This window comes from Delphinapterus leucas, chromosome 14 (genome assembly GCF_059928025.1).
Source record: "Delphinapterus leucas isolate spDelLeu-1000000601 "Yukka" chromosome 14, BTC_Dleu_Yukka2, whole genome shotgun sequence".
Classification (NCBI taxonomy): Eukaryota; Metazoa; Chordata; class Mammalia; order Artiodactyla; family Monodontidae; genus Delphinapterus; species Delphinapterus leucas.
In genome coordinates, this window is record NC_143142.1 from 81,094,365 (window position 1) to 81,117,185 (window position 22,821).

General features: G+C 38.2%; 1 protein-coding gene across 4 annotated transcripts in view; it reads right to left on the bottom strand.

Annotated features, from left to right (window-relative positions):
* TMX3 (thioredoxin related transmembrane protein 3) overlaps positions 1-22,821 on the bottom strand; it is a 69,123-nt gene that overhangs the window by 16,483 nt on the left and 29,819 nt on the right. For 2 of the 4 annotated variants that reach the window (XM_022584306.3, XM_089895302.1), the window contains 7 exons: positions 18,124-18,222; positions 15,278-15,335; positions 15,028-15,081; positions 11,861-11,917; positions 7,878-8,007; positions 6,483-6,551; positions 1,518-5,026 (listed from right to left, as the gene is read on the bottom strand). In XM_022584306.3, the coding sequence (XP_022440014.1) occupies positions 4,766-5,026; positions 6,483-6,551; positions 7,878-8,007; positions 11,861-11,917; positions 15,028-15,081; positions 15,278-15,335; positions 18,124-18,222 (728 nt within the window). In that variant the 3' untranslated portion in view covers positions 1,518-4,765. Of the gene's footprint in view, positions 1-1,517; positions 5,027-6,482; positions 6,552-7,877; positions 8,008-11,860; positions 11,918-15,027; positions 15,082-15,277; positions 15,336-18,123; positions 18,223-22,821 lie in introns of those variants that run through there. The other 2 variants (XM_089895300.1, XM_089895301.1) reach the window with 1 other exon arrangement.

The window sequence follows — 22,821 nt, forward strand, 5'->3', positions numbered from 1 at the left end:
GTTTGATATAGAATTTCTACTAACGTCAAACATGTTCAGAAACTGCAGAGCATCAAACAACTTCAAAGGAAGAAAACCACTGTTCCATAAATCTTTAAGTGACCCTAGTGATGAAAAAGACAGGGATGCCGGATCGATGTGAAAACTCTGAATGAGAGGAAAAATATCCTCAGTTCCTATTACATATTCATCAGTTTCACTTGACTGCTTCATCCACCCAACTAAAATTTACCATATAAAAGCTGGCCGACACTCTTTTGGGACTTTTTGCTGGAAAGGGAAGGGACGGTTGTGAACGTCAGTGTAGAGGGTGGCTTTAGTGCTTGCATTTATGGCCTTATGCCGGCTTATGTTTACATATTTTCCATGTGGGGATTCTGACCGCCCCCAGGAAGCCGGCTGTGTCCCTGGAGATTGCTTTCGTCCAGAGCTCCCTCACGTTGAACTGCTCCCCCTCCATGTCATCCACCCACAGACAGTCACAGACACGCTGAGTAAATCCCAACCCTTCATACTGATGCCAGCTGTATTGTCCTGGTCTCCTACCCTCGGAGTCCCAAAGATCCCAAAGATCTAATAGCAACAATTAGATGCTGAACAACAAATTATATGAGAAGGGAAACTAAGAAAAACAGAAAAGTAGAAAACTTACAAATGAGCGCTTGAAGTAAGCCCGAGTACCAGTTATTGCAGCTAAAAACTCCATGAGGACTGAGGCTGTGACTGCCTTTTATGGCTGTATCCTCAGGAGTACGTAGAAGACATGTAATAAACATTTGCTGAAAGGATAAACTGCAACAAAATAATAGCCCCCTTTTTTACTACCTGTTTAAAACATCTTTTCTGTTTATAGGCATGGACTTAGAAAAAAGTTGAGGGCTCTTATCAGAAGAGGCCCGTCCTAACCAGTCAGTCTGCACACATCCACAGGCTGTGTGGAACCAATTCTGTGGCTGTTATTCCTTTGCCAGAGTGATTCTCACTAAAAGATATGCTCATGGCATAAAATGGGAAAAACAAATGACAAAACATTAATCTGCATAAAGTTTTGTTTTTTCATAATATACTTTCCCCATTTGTTTGCTATTTTAAAAAAGAAAAACTTGAGGCTTTAGATTCCCATTTTAGTGACAGTGAAAGTGAGGGGTGGTTGTGTTGTGTCCAAGATGACACTCTGGCAGTTGGATCAAGGACTCAAATCCAATTATTCTAGCTCTAAACTCTGTAATTAATATTTAAAATGGTCAGGTTTTACAAATACAAAATATATCAAACCTATGAATCTCAGGTTCTTCGCCTTCAATATGAAAGAATTAGATTACAATCTTATCTCTATCAAGTCTGTTTAAATTTTAAAACTATGTTTCTATAATTACAAATAACTTACAATTAATAAAAGGAAAAAAAAAAAACCACTGTGGAAGATGAAGTCTCAACTGTCCTTTTTGCTTTGCATAGAGAATTATTTACATCCCAGACAACCAAAAGATAAATGGTAAAAATAACAAACGGTTACATGTTTTCAATTAATTTATTTTAGAAAAATGAAGATTTACAATTGGTGCCTTAAGGCAGGATATCATGAATTCAACGCGTTAGTAACACAAACTTTCAAAACCCTTTATAGATTAGTCCAAAGTAGAAAATTATTTTTTGCCCACTCTTGGACTCAGACACATTCAGAAAAAATATATATTTATAAAAATAAAATGGCAAACCTAATCCCACCAATTAATTGATAGTCTTAACATCCTACACTTGTTTATTTGAACACTCTCTATATAAAAAGAATAGCTGAGTGATTTTTCCCTGTCCTACTTCCATATCATATGAAGCAAAGATGAAAATATTTAATTACTTTTTGCAAAATCAAAACCCAAAAGCCCCTGAAACAAAACACAAGAAATATCAACAAGAACAAATATCCACTGAATGAAAACAATATAGCTAATTGTTTTACTATTTACTATTCATATAGACCCGTCCTTCAGCCACTAGACATTTGGCTCTTCACGTTATTTCTAACTCAGATACCAGGGAGCACTATGTATAAAGAAGCAAGTGAAAACTCCAGGTCTAATCCACCTAAGTTTCAGATATAGAGAAATATTAACGTATACAATGAAACAAAAAGGACGGCAAGCTATAATGAGGTGCACTGCTCCATAAAAACATGCACTTTCTCTCTTTGAAATATCTTTAAAAACTGTCTGAGCACCAGATTCAGCAACAGCAAGCATCTAGCATCTTGAATATTAGAAGTCAGAAACAGAACTTTATTGCAACTTAAAGAGAAGGCAAAACTCCGACTTACTGAAGGGTATTCCCCCTATTGATATGTAATCACAGTGAGATTCATCACTGAATTAGGATGATATCTATGTTCTTCTACAAGATTCATTAAGAAACCTTCCTTTATTTTGAAGTAATTTTTCCTAAAACGAAAACAGCATTTCTAGTAAACGCTGCTATCACATTGAGGGGAAAACCATACTAGTGAGCAAAAACTTTCAACTTGTTTTGTGAGGATATTGTGACAATATCCTAAAGTAGAGACAAGTAAAAAGCAAAATTTTAATAAAAAAAAAATTATTCACTTACAAACCATCTACACTTTTTGTTTCCCAAATAGACACATTCTGAAAACACAAATAAGAATATGGGGCAACAGTATAGTGTTGTGAAAAAAGATAACAGAGAACTAAGGCATTAATTTATAGACAAGAAAATCTCGAAATACAAAGAACACTGGACTTTGTTGATACATATTAAGCTTTGCTCCTTTTTTTTTCTTTTCCCTGTTTTGGTCTTTAATTTATAGGTGTGCTTGACAAAAGACAAAACCACGCAGATAACAGACATCTGTTAGTGATAAACATGAAGAAAGAAGCCATGACATTTTTACAGCTTCCTCCTGTCACTGGTAGTGGCTAAGCTGTAACTTCCCTACCAGGCCGAGACTAACGTGAGGCATCTGTATTTAGCTAAGCTTTTCGCAGCTGCAAAATAAGCTTGACTGCTGCCAACATTAATATCTATTTTCCAAAAGACTCTCTCATTACTCTTTAGAGAGAAATTTCCTTGTTAAATTAACAGCATTTATCTCCAGTTTCCATTTAAGAATAACATTTCATTCTAGTATTTCGTGAAATTTCCTGGGACTGCATACGTGCTTCATTTATAAAAATGATAATAATGGGGCGCCAAACATCAAGAACAAGTAATGACTATATACTGAAAGGTACGAGAGAGCAATTCCTAGTAACTCCTTAGGACAAAAGCACAAGAGCCTCCGGTTAGTAGTGATCAGCTTGGCATCAGAAATAGCCCCAGGCTGCCCTGGGGACCACAGCCCTAAACAGCTTCACTATCAGGACCATGAATTACATAGTTTTAAAGTGATGAAACATTTAAAAATGTTTCATAACTCAATGAATAACCACCCAGATTATAGTCACTTAATAAAAATCCTAAACTTAGCTAAAATGAAGGTCTCAAACATAAACTAATCTACCATAAACATACCACACTGTTATTTAAAAGACACCAGTTTTTGTACATAACTTGGGATAGAATTCCTATGTCATTCCGTTATGGAGAGAAGATGAGAGGTCATTAGCTGAAATGGATAACAACAGGGAGGACGGAGAAGGTAACTGGCAGATGTCTTTAATCACTGGACATGAAGTTTCTTTAACAGGCTGATTATGCCACTCATTACTCATTATGAACACAGACACGCCCATAATATTACATAACAGATGTATGTCAATAAATTTCATATGTGTATATGTATGTGTGTATGTGTATATATAGATATACATACACACACACTAGATTATAAATTACTATAAAGTTACCATACCATAAAATAAAAACATGATATATATTACTTTTTAAAAAGCAGCAGGAGCTTTTTACCAAAGAAAAAATTTTAGACGAAATCCCAATATATAAAACAGAGAAGTAAAAGTATGCTGTTCTGGTGAAAGCAGTGTAGGGGTGACAGAGACCCCCCTCCCTTCCTGCAGTGTTGGCTGAGACACCTTCTCAGTGTCCAGGGCATCATTTGAAATCACTGATCCAAGTAAATCCTGTTTCTGCTGCAAAGATTAAACATAAGACTACTTTTTTTCCCACGATATAGGCCCGTATGAAAGTTTTATAATGTAACTGAGTATAAAGGTAAAAAGTAACATTTCCTCTCCTTTAAAAATAACAAAATAAAATCACTATGCTGTATAAAACCAAATTATTTTATCTCATAATCTTAATCTGATCCTTGGAAAAAGTTATTAGTTCTCCTTAAAGTGCCTAAATTTTAAAGACTTAATTTTGTCCATATAAATCTTATCCAAAACATGAGGAGAATGGATGGTAGGAGGTGGAGGTGTTATTTTTCTCTATCACACACGTATCTTCTACCTGCCTGGCCAATTTAAATATTCTGCCCAAGAATCTTAATTTTGTCACAGAATATTCAGATAGAGAAACATGCAAATAGAACTGATCTGGTAGAACAACATCTATAAGGTAAACTTTGATGGAGTGTTTTGATTTTGTTTGTTTTAGACAAACGTTTCATCTCTTTGCTCCAAACATCTCCCCATTTACGGAAGGACTATTTTATAACCCATGCAGTTGATGTTAGCAAAATACAAACACCATGTTCTCTTCTGTAAAGGTCATGATTAAATGTCTAAATTCAATGAATAGACTCTTTAATAATTTGAAATCCTATGAAATATTTTATCTTGGTAACGTCTCAGTCTTTCTTCTTTTCTAACACATCTTTGGGTTCTTGCACTGCAGGCACCAGAGAGTCCCCACTCCTGGGCTCCTGTTTTTCTTTGCTCTCTTCTACCGGTTCTGGGCTTTGCGTCTCACTTTTGGACCCTTCATACCGTTCTTCTATGTAACCCCCGTCTGTGTCAGCCGTGTAGATGCCGTAGCACATGATGCTGATGACGCCCAGTGGCAGGCCAAAGAGAAAGCAGCCCATAAGTGGAGAGCTCCTGAATATAGACTGTGGAAAGATAGTCACATCCCTCATTTGTATTCTGATATAAAAAGCACAAATGAATTCAAAACCACTACAGATTTCTTCCTCTTGCTGCCATCCAACTTGCTTTTAGTTCCAGTGAATCAATGTCAATATTTCCGTTGTGACTATCATGTGAAAGGCCCTTTAGAACGTTTCTACCCATGTATGTGTGTATGTATAACCAGCTATTGGCAGCAGAAAAAGGCACCAAATTGTCCACTACCTTTTCAAAAGATGTTTATTTTTCTCACATTAATCACAAAGGTCTCTTTGAGATGGCTATTATGTGCCAAGAGCTGTACAGTTATATCCTGGCTATAGGAATCTGCTATGGAGAAGGGTGGTTATTGACCATACAATATTCTCTTCACATAACATTTTTAATAATTTTTACTTGTCTGGTTAGTAGTAAAGCAACATTAACTTAATAATTTCCCTCAGTTTATATACTGTCTCCTCGGCTCCCAGAAAAGTAAAAGCAATTTAACTGAATAGGTTTTTCAACTATAATATATTCTATGGATTGTGACTGTAACTCTTGAGAACTAAATAGACAAGTTCAGAGGAGAGCAGGGTCACTTTGGATTGAGATAATGGAAAAAGGCATCACAGAATAAAGGTGTTTTGAGGCAGAAATTTAAGCGTAAGAACAAGGCAGGCCAGGGTACAGTGTGAGCTCAAAGACTGAGGAGAAGAATATGTGAGACAGACAGAGAATTGTGAGGGGCATCACAGGAAAAGGGAAGGAAAGTGATCAGAACTGATTATTTTAGTGATACTAATTAGGCAGAGGACTGGAGGCAGGGCAAGAGGAAGCGTGAAGACCAAGTGGAGGCTAGTGCAGCGGCCACACATAATGGGATAAGGGCCCAATCCGTAGAAAGAAGGTCACTGACAAACTGAAGGATGCACGGAGCAACTAATGAGTTATTAGCGTGACTTTACTTCCCACCAACAGAAGGTTAGCTCTGTTTTGCTTTTGGCCGTAATGAACGAAAATACCCGTGGAGGAGCTCAAGATAGACAACTAGAACTAAGTTTAAGGCTCCAACAAATTGAGGGCTGCCCTGCAGTCAGGCTGACTGACAGTGGAAGCTGGGATCGTAAGAGAGATTCTTAGAGTTCTCAGCAAGAAGGCTTCAGATCCAAGGACTGAGAAGGGCAGGAGGAGGAAAGAAACTCTGAAAAACACTTTAAGTCATGCTACCAGGTTCAGTGATTCTGAATTCCAGTTAACTCACCAATCATACAGAAATGAATAATTGGAGAAACTTAATATCCACCTGATTAGTATCTTTTCTTAACGTAAATATGTACTAGTTCTTATCTTGCAAGTTAAGAATATGTATTTTTACCGAATCCTTTGAAATTCCAGATTTTACCTTATACCGATATAGTCTCAATTATTAGTGACACTAAACACACTGTCACAACTTACCACAATAGTAGATTTGGCATCAAATACTATTCTTTTCAATCTCTGCAAAATGCTATCCCCTCCTTGGGCCTTAAATTTAACAAGAAAAAAACAATTGTTATTTCAGTACTATTATTTCATTTTTCTGTTAGATAATCTTACAATTGCTGGTCAAGAGTTGACTACAAAAGATTACACAGAGCACCTGAAAGAGCCACGGAGTAAATATTTACTGGTTTTTCTGTCCCACCCTCCTTCTGCTCTCTTGTATGAACACGGTTTGATTCTCCTCTGAAAATGCATCCTCCCTGATCACAGTCCAAGCAGCTCGGCTGAGGCTGACCCACCCAAGTGCCGGCCTGCCCAGCTTTCAGTTTAGCTGAGAGTGTTACAGTTGCTGCAGGATATCCTCACTGTCCTGCAGGGAAAGTCTCTCCGATGATGAAACCCAAAAAGAAAAAAGTGCTGGAAGGCAGAGGGAGAAAAATTCCGGATGAAAATCCATCAAATCCCTGCATTCAGCCATGCCTAAAGTCTGGCTCATTCCTTGAATTTCACTAACTTACAAATAGAAGGGTTCTCACTCATACAGGTGAGCATCATTTCAACAAGTGTTATTTTCACAAATATAAAATTCCTACTATGAGTGATCAAGAGTGTTTCCAAAGAAGAAATACTTGTTACTCTGTGAGGCAACTTTCAAATATAGTTTGTGTAAAGCTGAAACAAGTCTCACAAAGTAATAATTACACTTCACAAAAGCACTGAAGCCTCTTCTCTTCTTATTTTATTCTAGTTTACTGAATTAAGATGCATTTTGGCCACAACCTGCTGAAGTGATTTCATGACCCTCTAATACGGGCTACAACCCAGTTTGAAAATCACTGCAATATGGTTTACAGAAAAAAACAGTTAAGATTATCCATTCATCATTTCTGAGAAATATTTTGTAGGATTTTATTTGGAACACTCCACTGGGGCTGGTTTTAAATACATTTCCTGATCTTTTAAGAAACTGTGGTGCTATTCACAGCTTTTTTAGAAAACCAATCCAAGTAACTTAATGCAATTGTATTCTTGAATCCAGAGAGGTACTAAGAGTCAGGAAGTTCACTATCGGATAGCTCTGTACCCTGCAGACCTCTTAGCATCCCTAGTCCCCGACTCTAAATGCCAGTAACACCTCCCCCCATCACTATGACAACCTATGTCCTCCAAATAACATTCCACCCATTAGCAGCCTCTGCCACTTAGGTCCTGGGGAAGGTGACTGCCTATCATGTGAGAGAAGCAAGGATGGAGGCCTGCCCCTCACCCCGGGTGATGGCCGACTCTTTCTTTGAGAATCAGAAGAACATAACTCATTTCTCCTCCACCTCCTCCCATCACCCCATTGCAATTAAAGCAAAAACTCACATCTACTGTGCCATCCAAAACGTTATTAATGAACTGGACCATGTCTTCTGCATTCTTAATCTGTCTATCTAGTAAAAAGTACTGTTGGTTTGAAGTATTCAGTACAACCACAGTTGGGACTTTTAATTCACTGAAAATAGAAAAACAAAAGAAATCAAAATACATGTTAAACACAGAGACAACAAATATTCTGATACTTATTTGAATTATATCTAAATAACTAGAAGTGCAAAAGGAGGGAGCTATAATAGCTTTGCCTTCCTTTGTTTACATAAAGAAAAATTCAAACTGCATCAATTTAAAAAATAGCTAAATTAACATTTATGAAAACTATTAGTATACAACATCAGACAAATGAGTATTCACGATCAAACCTAAGGATAAAAATTATTATGTATGAAGTATCAATTTTGGGCAATATAATTCCTGGCCACAAGTTTATCTTAAATACCATCACTTTAATCATATACAGCCCACCTCAGTTAAAGGGCGTTCAGGCAACTAGAGAGGGAACAGCATGGTCTCCAGAGTTACACTGCCTGTGTTCGGATCTGATGCTTTCCCACAACTTTAAGTCTAATATTTTTCATTTATAAATGAATAAAGGTGTGGGGGGCAGGGTACCTATCTTGCTACAGAAGTTAAATGAGAAAATTCAAGTTAAATATCCAGCACATTCCTTATATCAATACATAATACACATTCAATAAATACTATTCCAAATTCTCTGAACACCCACTACCCTATGGTATAATCACCCCATCCTCTTGGGTGCTTCAGTGATATACTAGACGTCAATTCAGTTTGCAGACAAAAACCATAATATTACTAATGTGTCATTTACTTCAAATAATTTCTTATCCCTTCAAGAATAGGGTTTTGCATAATCATAAAAAGGTGCTTAATTCTGTATGCCACCTACATTATCAATTTATGGTTATTCATATGTCTATATGAATGTATTATGCAAAAGCACAAAACTCTACAGTAGAAACAATTTACAGCACTGTATTATCACCACATAAGTAACTGGGTCCAGGAGGTTGCTTTCTTGTTTATAATTCTCTATCCCTCCCCACACCACGTCCTTCTCTCTTGAGGCAAAACATGATCCCTGATGTTGGGCTCAGCCGTGTGGTTTGGCCAGTGGGAAGGTACAGAAATGACTGAAGCAGAGGCTTGAAATGTGCTTGCCTTCTTGTGTTTCTGCTATTGCCATGAGAAGAATATCCCCCAGGAAAATATCCCTCTAGGGTCAAGGACATGGAAGACACGTAGGGTAGACCTGGACCTAACTGGCAGCTTGGAGCCACGTCTGGCTGTACCCGGCTAAGGTTAGCCAAGCCCAGACGAGTGAGAGAGAATAAAGGATTGCTGTTTTATGCCACTGGGTATCAGGGTGTTTTGTTATCCAGTATTATTGTTAGGCAATAATTAACTGTAACTAAAAAAAAATCTTAGCTTCATTCTTGTTTATAAAAACATGAGACAACTTTTTAACTTATAGCAGTTTAGTTATCATCATACTGCATCAGTAGCAAAATTCTATTTTTATGGAATGAAGTAGAACCTGGTCTTCCTATAAAAATATATCTTATGAAAAAGTTAAACACACAGCTGAACTAGAAACAATTTGTTCTGAAATAATTCCATATGAATAACGATGAAAAATAGCACCTCATCCTATTCCCTCTTAACTATACTCACAAAAATCAAACACAAAATAATTTAATAGACCAAAGGTCTGAGAGTACCGTTTACTTTGAGAAAAAGCAAAAAACATCGTCAACGCTACAGTGTTAACTATCTTATATAATATCACGTATTTGCCCTAAGTTATAACTTTTAGGCATCAATACTTATTAAATTCTACTAATTTATGTGTCAATACTGATCTTACAGTAGTAAGAGAGATCTGCATTTGAGGACTGGATCTCTTTGACTTACTTGCCGAGCATCCTTTGGCTTATTATTTAACTTCCTTGAGTTTCTTCTAAGAAATTTCAATTTCCTCATCTATATAAAATGGAAATAACAGTACTTATACCTTACTGAGTTAGTGTAAAAGTCAGAAAACATACATTGACAACTCAGTACAGTGTTGGTCACAGAGTAAGTGCTCGTTAAGGACTTTCGATTATTATATAGCCATCATTATATGCCTTCTCTCTTCTCTCAAAAAAAAGCCAAGTATGAATTTTAAAAAAACCAAACAATAAGGTTGGTGGCAGAGATTATTGTTCTCTGACCATAATTGCAGCAAAACTTCTATCTCACAACTCACATTAGAAATAATACTCATGAAGGAATGTCCATCCATCTCTAGAAATTCTGAATATTATCCTGAATCAAGGAGTTATTTATCAGATGCAAATTGCTTTGGCCTCTTGCCCAAAATGTTTTACTGCATCACTTTATTGGCTTGCCTCCAAGGACATTATAAATGGTTGTATCGAAGTCCCTACTATATATACTGTAAAGATCCTATTAAAAATATATTTCTATTATAATGTGCCCCCCCTTTATGAGATTATATAGCATAGCAATTTCTCTTAGGTTTCTACAAGGTCAGCCATACTCCTATAAGCAACAGTTATTCTACAGGGGATGGGAAATGTATGAACAATGTTTTTCTACTTTGTCTTGAGTATTAAAAATTCAAATTGTTTAAGTACCTTTAGTAATTGTATAGATCCTTTATTTTATTTCCCTTTGTCTTGATTTCTTCATTATATATTACATCTGGTACTTTATGTCTTTGGTAAACCCTCTCAAATTCTTATTGGAATAAGGATAATGAATTGATTATAAATGAATAAAGGTACTTTACTTCGTAATTTTAGGCTCTTACCTGAAAGTTATGAATGTTATTCTGGGTTTATGAATTGGTAAAGCTCTGGAGGGCTTCCGCCATCTTCACGTCCAGGCTATTTTAAGACCCATTTTCCAAACACTCTTGTGTTTGCTATTACACTCTGCCTGAAATAACCTCGCTGCATTCTTCATTCAGCTACTTCTCATTCATTAGACTCTCCCTTAATTACCGGCTCTTGTGGCAAGCGTTTCCTGAGCCCCTGCGCCTTGCTGTGCATTTTGGTGTGGCTGGGTCTCTCCGTGCTTCCAGAGCTCCATACCACACAGGCCTTCCCACACAGTGCTGGAGTCACCGTGCTGTCTCACCCGGCAGACCGTGAGCATCTGAAGACAGGGCCTCTATAATTTACTCATTTTTTGCATCAACAGTGCAATGCCAAACACAGTGTGTGACTTACAGCAAATATTCACTAAACGTCCGCTGAATAGAGTAGGCTTTTATTTGAAACTTATTCAGTATAGGTCTGGTAAATGTTTTCTAATATCTAACTTTCTGAAGTGACAAATCAGATCTTTACATCATAAGCATAATCAATATTATATTAGAGCTACAAAGTTTTCCTATAAACTTACTTTCGTCTGTTAAATTCTTCTAGAATAGCAATTCTTGAATGCTAAAAATTTTCTACTTAAGTTACATTTATTCATTAAAACTGAACTTAGGGTTCATATTAAACAGAAACTACAAAGTTTACAAGTTTTTGAATGATGTTTTCTTTCCAAAATACTATAAATTGTCAACATTAAATTGGGAGGTTTTTTTTTTTTAGTATAGAGAACTTTAAAGTTTAATAAGTTTCAAATACAGATTTAAAAACTAAAGTAAATATTTAATGGGAGAATATCTGCATTAGCATATACAAAGGTTTGCTTTTTTCAGCTATTAGTCCTGCCTGTCTCTGAAAAACAGAAATTTAAAACTTGATAGAATCAGGACTTCCCTGGAGGTCCAGTGGTTAGGACTCCGTGCTTCCACTGCAGGGGGCACAGGTTCAATCCCTTGTCAGGGAACTAAAATTCCACAAGCCACACAGTGTGGCAAAAAAAAAAAAAAAAAAAATTGATAGAGTTGATAGCAAAATCATTTCGTCATTTAGCATTTTACTTACTCCATCAGCAAGGTATTTATATAGTCATTTCCATCCATGTGGCCAAACTGAAAATCCCTAATCAACAACAACCAAAAAGAACAGAGAAAGAGAGGACAATATTAAATACAAAAAAAAGATAAATACAAAGCACTGAATTTAGGGTTTGGTAAGCATGCAAACACTGTAAACATTTAACATATCAATCACATACAATAAATATAAAAAAGTATGAATCCTACTGGCTTTTGAGATACAAACGTAACAAATTAAGCAAATTTTAAGACATTTCTGTTTTGTTTCATACTGTGTAACACAAGAAATACATATATCATTGATATATTATTAGAAGACTTAGAATAAAAAGGACATAATAATTAAGTAATGTAACAAATTTATATTGACTGTCTTTTATGACAGTAACAAACTGATTTAGCATACAGGAAAAAATATCACCTGTTTTTTATGTTCCATTATTCTTTGAGTTCCTATGAAAATCGTCATCTGTCTGTATCTGACTTGTGATTGCTCAGCTAATTTTATTTCAAATGTATGAGTATACCGGCAACCTCCTTTTATTGGGCTTCGCTTTACTGCACTTGCCAGATACTATGCTTTTTACAATCTGAAGGTTTCTGGCAACCCCGCTTTGAGTGAGTCTATCTGTGCTATTTTTCCAACAGCATTTGCTCACTTCATGTCTCTGTGTCACATTTTTGGTAATTCTCACAATATTTCGAACTTTTTTCATTATTATTGTATCTGCTCTGGCGATCTGTGAGCAGTGATTTTTGATGTTACCATTGTGATGTTTGGGGTGCCACAAACTGTGCCCACACAAGACCTCGAATTTAAGCAATAAATGTTTTGTGTGTTCTGACTGCTCCACCAACCAGCCGTTCCCCCCATCTCTCTCTCTCCCCCTCTCCCTGGGCCTCCCTAGTCCTTGAGACCCAACAATATTGAAATTAGACCAGTTAATAACACTACAATGGCCTCTAAATGTTCAAGTGTAAGAGTCCCACGTCTTTCACTTTAAATCAAAAGCTATAAAAGATCAAGCTTAGTAAGGAAGGGAAGTTGGAAGCTCAGATAGGCTGAAAGCTAGGCCTCTTCCAGCAAACAATTAGCCAAGTTGTGAATGCAAAGGAAAAACTTCTTGAAGGAAATTAAAAGTGCTACTCCAGTGAATATACGAATGGTAAGAAAGTAAAACAACCTTATTACTGATATGCAGAAAAGTTTTTGTGGTCTGGGTAGATCATCAAACCAGCCACAATATTTCCTTAAGGCGAAGCCTAATCCAAAGCAAGGCCCAAACTCTCTTCAATTCTATGAAGGCTAAGAGAGGAGAGGAAGCTGTAGAAGAAAACTCTAAAGCTAGCAGAGGTGGGTTCATGAGGTTTAGGCAAAGAAGCCATCTTCGTAACATGAAGTGCAAGGTGAATCAGCAAGTGCTGATGTAGAAGCTGCAGCAAGGTATCCAGAAGGTCTAGCTAAGATAAGTCATGAAGGTGGCTACACTAAACAACAGATTTTCAGTGTAGATGAAACAGCCTTATACTGGAAGAAGCCACCATCTAGGATTTCTAGCTAGAGAGAAGTCAACAATGCCTGGCTTCAAAACTTCAAAGGACAGGCTGACTATCTTGTTAGGGGCAAACATAGTTGGTGACTTTAAGTTGAAGCCAATGCTCATTTACCATCCTGAAAATACTAGGGTCCTTAAGATTTATGCTAAATCTATCCTGCCTTTTGCCCTACAAATGACCAACAAAGCCTGGATGCAGCACATCTATTTACAACATGGTTTAGTGAATAGTTTAAGCCTCACTGTTGAGACCTACTGCTCAGAAAAAAAGAGATTCCTTTCAAAATATTACTACTCATTGACAATGCACTTGGGTCACCCAAGAGCTCTAATGGAGATGCACAATAAGATTAATGCTGTCTTCACTCCTGCTAACACAACACCCATTCTGCAGCTCATGGATCAAGGAGTCATTTTGACTTTCAAGTCTTCTTATTGAAGAAACGCGCATCCTAAGGCCACAGCTGCCATAGACAGTGATTCCTCTGATGAATCTGGGCAAGGTAAACTGAAAACCTCTGGCAAGGATTCACCATTCTAGATGCCATTAAGAACATTCATGATTCACAGGAAGAGATCAAATATCACCATTAACAGGAGTTTGGAAGAAGCTGATTCCAACCCTCATGGATGATTTTGAGGGGTTCAGTATTTCAGGAGAGGAAGTAATTGCAGATGTGGTGAATACAGTAAGAAAACTAGACTTAGAAGAGGAGCCTGAAGATGTGAATGAATTGGTATAATCTTGTGATAAAACCTGAATGGATGAAGAGCTGCTTCCTCCGGATGAGCAGACGAAGAGGTTCCTTAAAAGTGGTTCCAGGAATCTACTCCTGGTGAGGGGGCTGTGAGGACTGTTGAAATGACAACATTTAGAGGATTCAGAATATTACATAAACTTAGTTGACAAAGGAGCAAGGTTTGAGAGGACTGCTTCAAATTTTGAAAGATGTTCGACTATGGGTAAAATGCTACCAGCGCTATGGAGAAATCGTTCATGAAAGGAAGAGTCAATGGATGAGGCAAACTTCACCGCTGTCCCATTTTAAGAAAAAGCCACAGCCACCCTGACCTGCGGTGACCACCACCCTGGCCAGTCAGCAGCCATCAACATTGGGGCAAGACCCTCCACCAGCAAAAAGATTACAACTCACTGAAGCCTCAGATGATGGTCAGCATTTTTAAAGTGCGTACAGTTTTTAGACACAATGCTACTGCACACTTAATATACAAAAACGTAACTTTTATATGTTAAATAAAACCAAAAATTTCATGCGACTTGCTGTACTGCGCTGGGCTGGAGCCAAGCCCACCACACCTCTGAGGTATATGCCTGTATGTGCGTATTTTCTTACCACCAACTTATCCCCAATCCTATCAAGACTCAGGTATGATACAAATTACAAGTTTTTTTTTTAACCTGTAAGACATATATCAGTAAACTTCAAACAATTCATACTGAAATGCTACATGCTGTAATTCACTTCAGCTCCTTGATTCATCTTTGAAAGTATGAAATACTCCTATGTTTGCTTTACTGTATCACAAAACCTAATTAGACAAAGATAATGGAGCCTTCCAGAATGCAAACACCTACCTGTGGAACTGGTCTCTATAATCTCTAGCAACTTCCTGAATAATTGACTTTAATCTGTGAGAAAACAAAAAATACATGAATATTCCATTTCATCAACTTGAAAAATATAATTACTCAATTATCATATATGCTGCCTTATCTAATATCTAACACTGCAGGAAAAGTAAGATACTATGTCAAGTTTATCTGAAGCCATGTTTATCTGAATTGGATGATATTTGAAGCTTAAAACTATTTCAAGGCACCATACCTGGTATGTTCAACTGATGTATTTTTCTCATCAATTACTGCAATAGCCACAAGCTTTCCTGAAATTAAGAATGACATATCTAAATTCAATAACCCTCATTAAACTTTTCAATTATTACTGTAGCAATGAATAGGAAAACAGTATATAGTTTCCAGAATTCAATTCCAATTATCTTAAACATGTTATGCTTAACAGAGTGAAACAGTGAACTGTTGACTCCAAGTGATAAACTCCCACCTACCTCCCATCCCTGAAATGTAAATATCAGTAACAGTAAATATTTAACAATTCATATACTCAAACTGTTATTTTTTTCACACAACCCGCACACTAAAGTATTTTGTTGAAAACTAAAACTATAAGGACCCAGTTGATAAAAGAAATATACTAAGAATGACTACAGCTCTGAAAAAATGGTATAGAACAAGAAAATGATTTTTACAATGTTATTCCCTTTGGTACCACGGGCCACTGTTTGCTAGTAATTAATGCACAAAATAAAACTGACTCAAATTTATTTAACCCTCAACAGAACATAAATCATATTCATCTCTGACATCCTCCAGGACGGCAGCGTGACGTAAAAACCGGAGCACTGGTATGGAAGTCAGAAGACCAGACCCTGCAATCCAGCAGGGTCTATCATGTTCCAGGCCTGGGAGAACAACAGTGAAGCACAGCATCCATTAGCCACGTGCCTTAACCTCAGCGGACGCCAACTTATTTTAGAAACTATTATCTATTTCAAAGTCATCTGGAGAGTTGAATGAGATTACATGTACAAAAATGCTGGGATAGTTTCCGGCTCAGAGTAGGTACATAAATGTAGGATTAAATCGACAATCTTTCAATCTCATCCCCATATCTTCTCTAATTTCATACTTAAATTCTATACAAACTTTAAATTCTACACAATCTTGACGCTTCTTTTAACCCTCAGCTAAAAACATTAGTTCATAATGTTTATTTCCCCTCTTGAAATATTACTGCATTTACTGTTCAGTGTTTGGTTTTTACTGTTATGCCTTTAATTTAAAGTGCTTCATGAGTTTTTTTCAAAATGCCTACAACATGTCCAGCATCTTCCCACAGGCCGACACAGGGGGTTTCTCGCGTATTAAGTTCACAGTCACTGGGCGCTGAGCAGTGGACCCGGCACAGGGCTAGTTCCCGAGGCCACAGTGAGGAGCACACGGACACAGCTCTGCACTTGGGGAAGACAATCACACACACACAGACGTGTGGTTAACAATCAGAAGACTTGGGGAGGACGGGGACATGGGGTTTATAAAAGAACATTTTATAAGAGCAAACTAATGTAGTTCCAGGGGGTTAGTGAAAGACTTTCCTAAGAAAGCAGTATTTGGTCTGAGTTTGACAGATGAATATAAATTCACTACACTTTTCCAGGCAAAGAAAACAGAATGTTTAAAGGTGCTCTGGTGCAAGATACACAGCCTTTTCAGGAAACTGAACAGTCAGCGTGGCCGGAGATGGGAGAGAGTGAGACAAAACGGGAAAGTAAGCACGAGTCGGAAGATGCAGGGACCTGCAGTCGTCAGAAGTCCTGAAAATACACTAGGTGTCTGAAGCCACCGAGGGCCAGGAGTCTGTTGCGGGGCTTATATGACAAGTGTCCAGGTAGGACCACGAGTGGGGCACAGCCGAAGCTGACACCCAACCAGGGCAATTACACTGGGAACACAAAGAAACACTGCCATAGCCAACTTCTTTCCAAATCAATCTGGGAGAAGACACTGAAGAGCTTTGGCAAAGCTGCCTATTTTAATTGCCACCTCCTTCGATGCTGTACTGAGAGCAGAACTACCATATTCCTACATTCTCCCCCTTTTCCCTTCACGCGGGCCTGCATGAATCAGCAGGTAAACCCACAGTCTCTGACAGTATCCATGTCAACTTCCAACACTAACACACACCTCCCTCTGCAAGGAAAGCAAAGACAGAAGCATCACCAGACACAGAACATTAAAAGAAGGCTCAGGAACCAGAACAAATACCATCCTGTGAAAGTTACAAAGTAACAGAAAAATGTGTTGGAGCGCTTCTAATTTGTATTCTTAACCAGATCCAAGAGCAGGAAATCATGAAGAGGCAACTCTATACCTATTATTTCTGAGATTAAAAAATTGAGCCTTGAGTAACATTTTCCCATTCTTTTAATCTAAAACTATACGTTCATCCAACTATCATAAAGTTGTGAATGGAAGCAAATGTGGCAACAATAACCATGACTTATTTCTTATTTGTAATTCATTATAAATTTACAGAACACTTCCTCCTAAAATTTACATGGTTAGCTTCTTACAGTTTTTGTAGTTCACATCTATTTTAGACCAGTCCTTACAGCTGTTGTTCCTTACAGCTTTGTGTTTTGCATCTGTATTTATATTTGCTTTGCTTATCATTTTCAATTACGTAACTTCAAGAAACCATGCCAATCTGATGCCCATATTTTCTTCACAGGTAAAAGCAGGCTTTCAAAGGTTGTGCTAATTTGTATTCCAACTCCTATTACAAAATCAGCGTCCGGCGGACAGCTTTCTGGTTGGTTATTTTTTCTCATTTCCTTATTCTCCAGGCTCTGTTTTCCCTGTCACTATCACTTCTATTAGTAAACCCTTTCTAGCTAATCTTTATTCCACATGCAAAGGTATGTTCTTTGGTTAATATTAATCTATAATCTCATAAAGTTGAAGTGGCATTCAGGTCTGAAAGAAGGAATGATATTATGAAATAGAACTTAAAAAATTCATTTTCTACAGATTGAAGTAATCAGTAAGGAAAAGTTTTGTAGTGTGATGGAGAGTTGTATATATGCTTGTTACCGGTATCTCCAAGTTCATACAAGAGGAAGCCATCCATTGTAAGATAATTCTGAAACCTCTCCCTGTTGATCCAAGATGACAGATCACCATCTTCGTACTCTTAAAGAAACCAAACAAAGTTGATAAATTATAGTGTAAATATGATGTTAAAATGTTTATAATGTTTAATCTAGCAGCATGTATAAAATGCCTGACATAGGATCATAATCTTAAATTCATAAATTTCATTTTTAGAAAGCTATTTGAAGCAGTCAAATGTAAAAAAAGGATTAATGCACAAAACAATTCATCATTATAGCACCACTGAAAATAGCAAAGATAGATAAAAATAAAGGAAATACTGAAACATCCTAAACAGGAAATAATTTAAATCATTATGTTGAGAAAGACCATTTATAGATTTTAAAAAATTATAGTAATTAAGTGGTAAAGCAGGTAACAAAACAATATTACAACATGACTGTAACTCTGTAAAAAATAAAGTATGAAAAAAACTGATAGAATGATAAAATGAAGGCATATATATACTCCTATTAAATAGTTTTCCTGAGTTGATGGTTAGTCTTGGATGATGGCATTATGGGCAATTTTTATTACAATTTCTTTGTTCTTCTCTATTTTATGACATTTTGACCTCAGTTTACAACCCTCTTTCACATGTAAAACAAACTCACATATAAAGTCACACATACTATTTCAGCCCTTTTCAACATCAAATACTTCCTCTGATAAGCAGACAGGAAACATTTACAATATCCAAGAGAATTATGTCCTGATTAGAAATATAATTCTGAAGTAATTCTGAAAAATTATTACAACTGCATGAAAAAGAAGTTGATGTAAAAGCCTACCAATATGGATGAAGACTGGATTTTACTGATTTCTTGAAAGATGTGCTTTTTCTGTCACTTGCATTGCTAAACAAAACGTTTTCAAGTTATCAAACCTATAAAATAAGTAATATAATGCAAATCTGAAAGCATTTATGGATTTGGATTTATGAATTAGGAAAACAAACATAAAACTACAAGTTGATTATTGGGCCATAATCTCCACTCCAGGTCAAAAGCAAATTTTCTAAAGATCCTACAACTAACATCATACTTAATAATAAAAGACTGGGAGATCACCTTCCTCCCCAAGAATACACCAGAAATACATCTACACGTGGAACAACCCCTACAGAACACCTACTGAACGCTGGCAGAAGACCTCAGACCTCCCAAAAGGCAAGAAACCCCCCACGTACCTGGTTAGGGCAAAAGAAAAAAATAAACAGAGACAAAAGGATAGGGACGGGTCCTGCACCAGCGGGAGGGAGCTGTGAAGGAGGAAAAGTGTCCACACACTAGGAAGCCCCTTCGCGGGCGGAGACTGCGGGTGGCGGAGCCGCGGAGGAGAGCACCGCAACAGGGGTGCGGAGGGCAAAGCAGAGAGATTCCAGCGCAGAGGATCAGGGCCGACCGGCACTCACCAGCCGAGAGGCTTGTCTGCTCACCCGCCGGGGCGGGCGGGGCTGGGAGCTGAGGCTTGGGCTTCTGCTTGGCGGCGTGAACACAGCCTGCAGGGCGTTAGTGCGTGGCGGCTAGCCGGGAGGGAGTCCGGGGAAAAGTCTGGACCTGCCGAAGAGGCAAGAGACTTTTTTTTCCCTCTTTATTTCCTGGGGCGCGAGGAGAGGGGATTAAGAACGCTGCTTAAAGGAGCTCCAGAGACGGGCGCGAGCCGCGGCTAAAAGTGCGGTCCCCAAAGACGGGCATGAGACGCTAAGGCCGCTGCTGCCGCCACCAAGAAGCCTGTGTGCGAACACAGGTCACTATCCACACCCCCCCTTCCGGGGAGCCTGTGCAGCCGGCCACTGCCAGGGTCCCGGGATGCAGGGACAACTTCCCCGGGAGCACGCACGGCGGGCCTCAGGCTGGCAACGTCACGCTGGCCTCTGCCGCCGCAGGCAGGCCCGCCCCGCACTCCGTGACCCTCCCTACCGCCCCCCCCCCCCCCCCCCGCCTGAGTGAGCCAGAGCCTCCGAATCAGCGGCTCCTTTAACCCCGTCCTGTCTGAGCAAAGAACAGACACCCTCCGGCGACCTACACGCACAGGTGGGGCCAAATCCAAAGCTGAGCCCCTGGGAGCTGTGAGAACAAAAGACAAAGGGAAATCTCTCCCAGCAGCCTCAGAAGCAGCGGATTAAAGCTCCACAATCAACTTGATATACCCTGCATCTGTGGAATACCTGAATAGACAACAAATCATCCCAAATTAAGGAGCCATGTGGATGAAAGGCTCTTGGTGCTGCAGCCAGGAGTCAGTGCTGTGCCTCTGAGTTGGGAGAGCCAACTTCAGGACACTAGTACACAAGAGGCCTCCCAGCTGCATATAATATCAAACGGCGAAAATCTCCCAGAGATCTCCATCTCAATGCCAGCACCCAGCTTCACGCAACGACCAGCAAGCTACAGTGCTGGACATCCTATGCCAAACAACTAGCAAGACAGGAACACAACCCCACCCATTAGCAGAGAGGCTGCCCAAAATCACAATAAGTCTACAGACACCCCAAAACACACCACCAGACGTGGACCTGCCCACCAGAAAGACAAGATCCAGCCTCATCCACCAGAACACAGGCACTAGTATCCTCCACCAGGAAGCCTACACAACCCACTGAACCAACCTTAGCCACTGGGGACAGACACTAAAAACAATAGGAACTACGAACCTTCAGCCTGCAAAAAGGAGACCACAAACACAGTAAGATAAGCAAAATGAAAAGACAGAAAAACACACAGCAGATGAAGGAGCAAGATAAAAACCCACCAGACCAAAAAAATGAAGAGGAAATAAGCAGTCTACCTGAAAAAGAATTCAGAATAATGATAGTAAAGATGATCCAAAATCTTGGAAATAGAATAGACAAAATGCAAGAAACAGTTAACAAGGACCTAAAAGAACTAAAGAGCAAACAAACAATGATGAACAACACAATAAATGAAATGAAAATTACTCTAGATGGGATCAATAGCAGAATAACTGAGGCAGAACAACGGATAAGTGACCTGGAAGATAAAATAGTGGAAATAACTACTGCAGAGCAGAATAAAGAAAAAAGAATGAAAAGAACTGAGGACAGTCTCAGAGACCTCTGGGACAACATTAAACGCACCAACATTTGAATTATAGGGGTTCCAGAAGAAGAAGAGAAAAAGAAAGGGACTGAGAAAATATTTGAAGAGATTATAGTTGAAAACTTCCCTAATATGGGAAAGGAAATAGTTAATCAAGTCCGGAAAGCACAGAGAGTCCCATACAGGATAAATCCAAGGAGAAATATGCCAAGACACATATTAATCAAACTGTCAAAAATTAAATACAAAGAAAGCATATTAAAAGCAGCGAGGGAAAAACAACAAATAACACACAAGGGAATCCCCATAAGGTTAACAGCTGATCTTTCAGCATAAACTCTGCAAGCCAGAAGAGACTGGCAGGACATATTAAAAGTGTTGAAGGAGAAAAACCTGCAACCAAGATTACTCTACCCAGCAAGGATCTCATTCAGATTTGATGGAGAAATTAAAACCTTTACAGACAAGCAAAAGCTGAGAGAGTTCAGCACCACCAAACCAGCTCTTCAACAACTGGTAAAGGAACTTCTCTAGGCAAGAAACACAAAAGAAGGAAAAGACCTACAATAACGAACCCAAAACAATTAAGAAAATGGGAATGGGAACATACATATCGATAATTACCTTAAATGTAAATGGACTAAATGCTCCCACCAGAAGACACAGATTGGCTGAATGGATACAAAAACAAGACCCATATATTTGCTGTCTACAAGAGACCCACTTCAGACCTAGAGACACATACAGACTGAAAGTAAGGGGATGGAAAAAGGTATTTCATGCAAATGGAAACCAAAAGAAAGCTGGAGCAGCAATTCTCATATCAGACAAAATAGACTTTAAAATAAAGACTATTAGAAGAGACAAAGAAGGACACTACATAATGATCAAGGGATCAATCCAAGAAGATATAACAATTGTAAATATTTAGGCACCCAACATAGGAGCACCTCAATACATAAGGCAAATACTAACAGCCATAAAAGGGGAAATCGACAGTAACACATTCATAGTAGGGGACTTTAACACCCCACTTTCACCAATGGACAGATCATCCAAAATGAAAATAAATAAGGAAACACAAGCTTTAAATGATACGTTAAACAAGATGGACTTCATTGATATTTATAGGACATTCCATCCAAAAACAACAGAATACACATTTTTCTCAAGTGCTCATGGAACATTCTCCAGGATAGATCATATCTTGGGTCACAAATCAAGCCTTGGTAAATTTAAGAAAATTGAAATTGTATCAAGTATCTTTTCCGACCACAACGCTATGAGACTAGATATCAATTACAGGAAAAGATCTGTAAAAAATACAAACACATGGAGGCTAAACAATACACTACTTAATAACGAAGTGATCACTGAAGAAATCAAAGAGGAAATAAAAAAATACCTAGAAACAAATGACAATGGAGACACGACGACTCAAAATCTATGGGATGCAGCAAAAGCAGTTCTAAGAGGGAAGTTTATAGCAATACAAGCCCACCTTAAGAAACAGGAAGCATCTCAAATAAACCTAACCTTGCACCTAAAACAATTAGAGAAAGAAGAACAAAAAAAC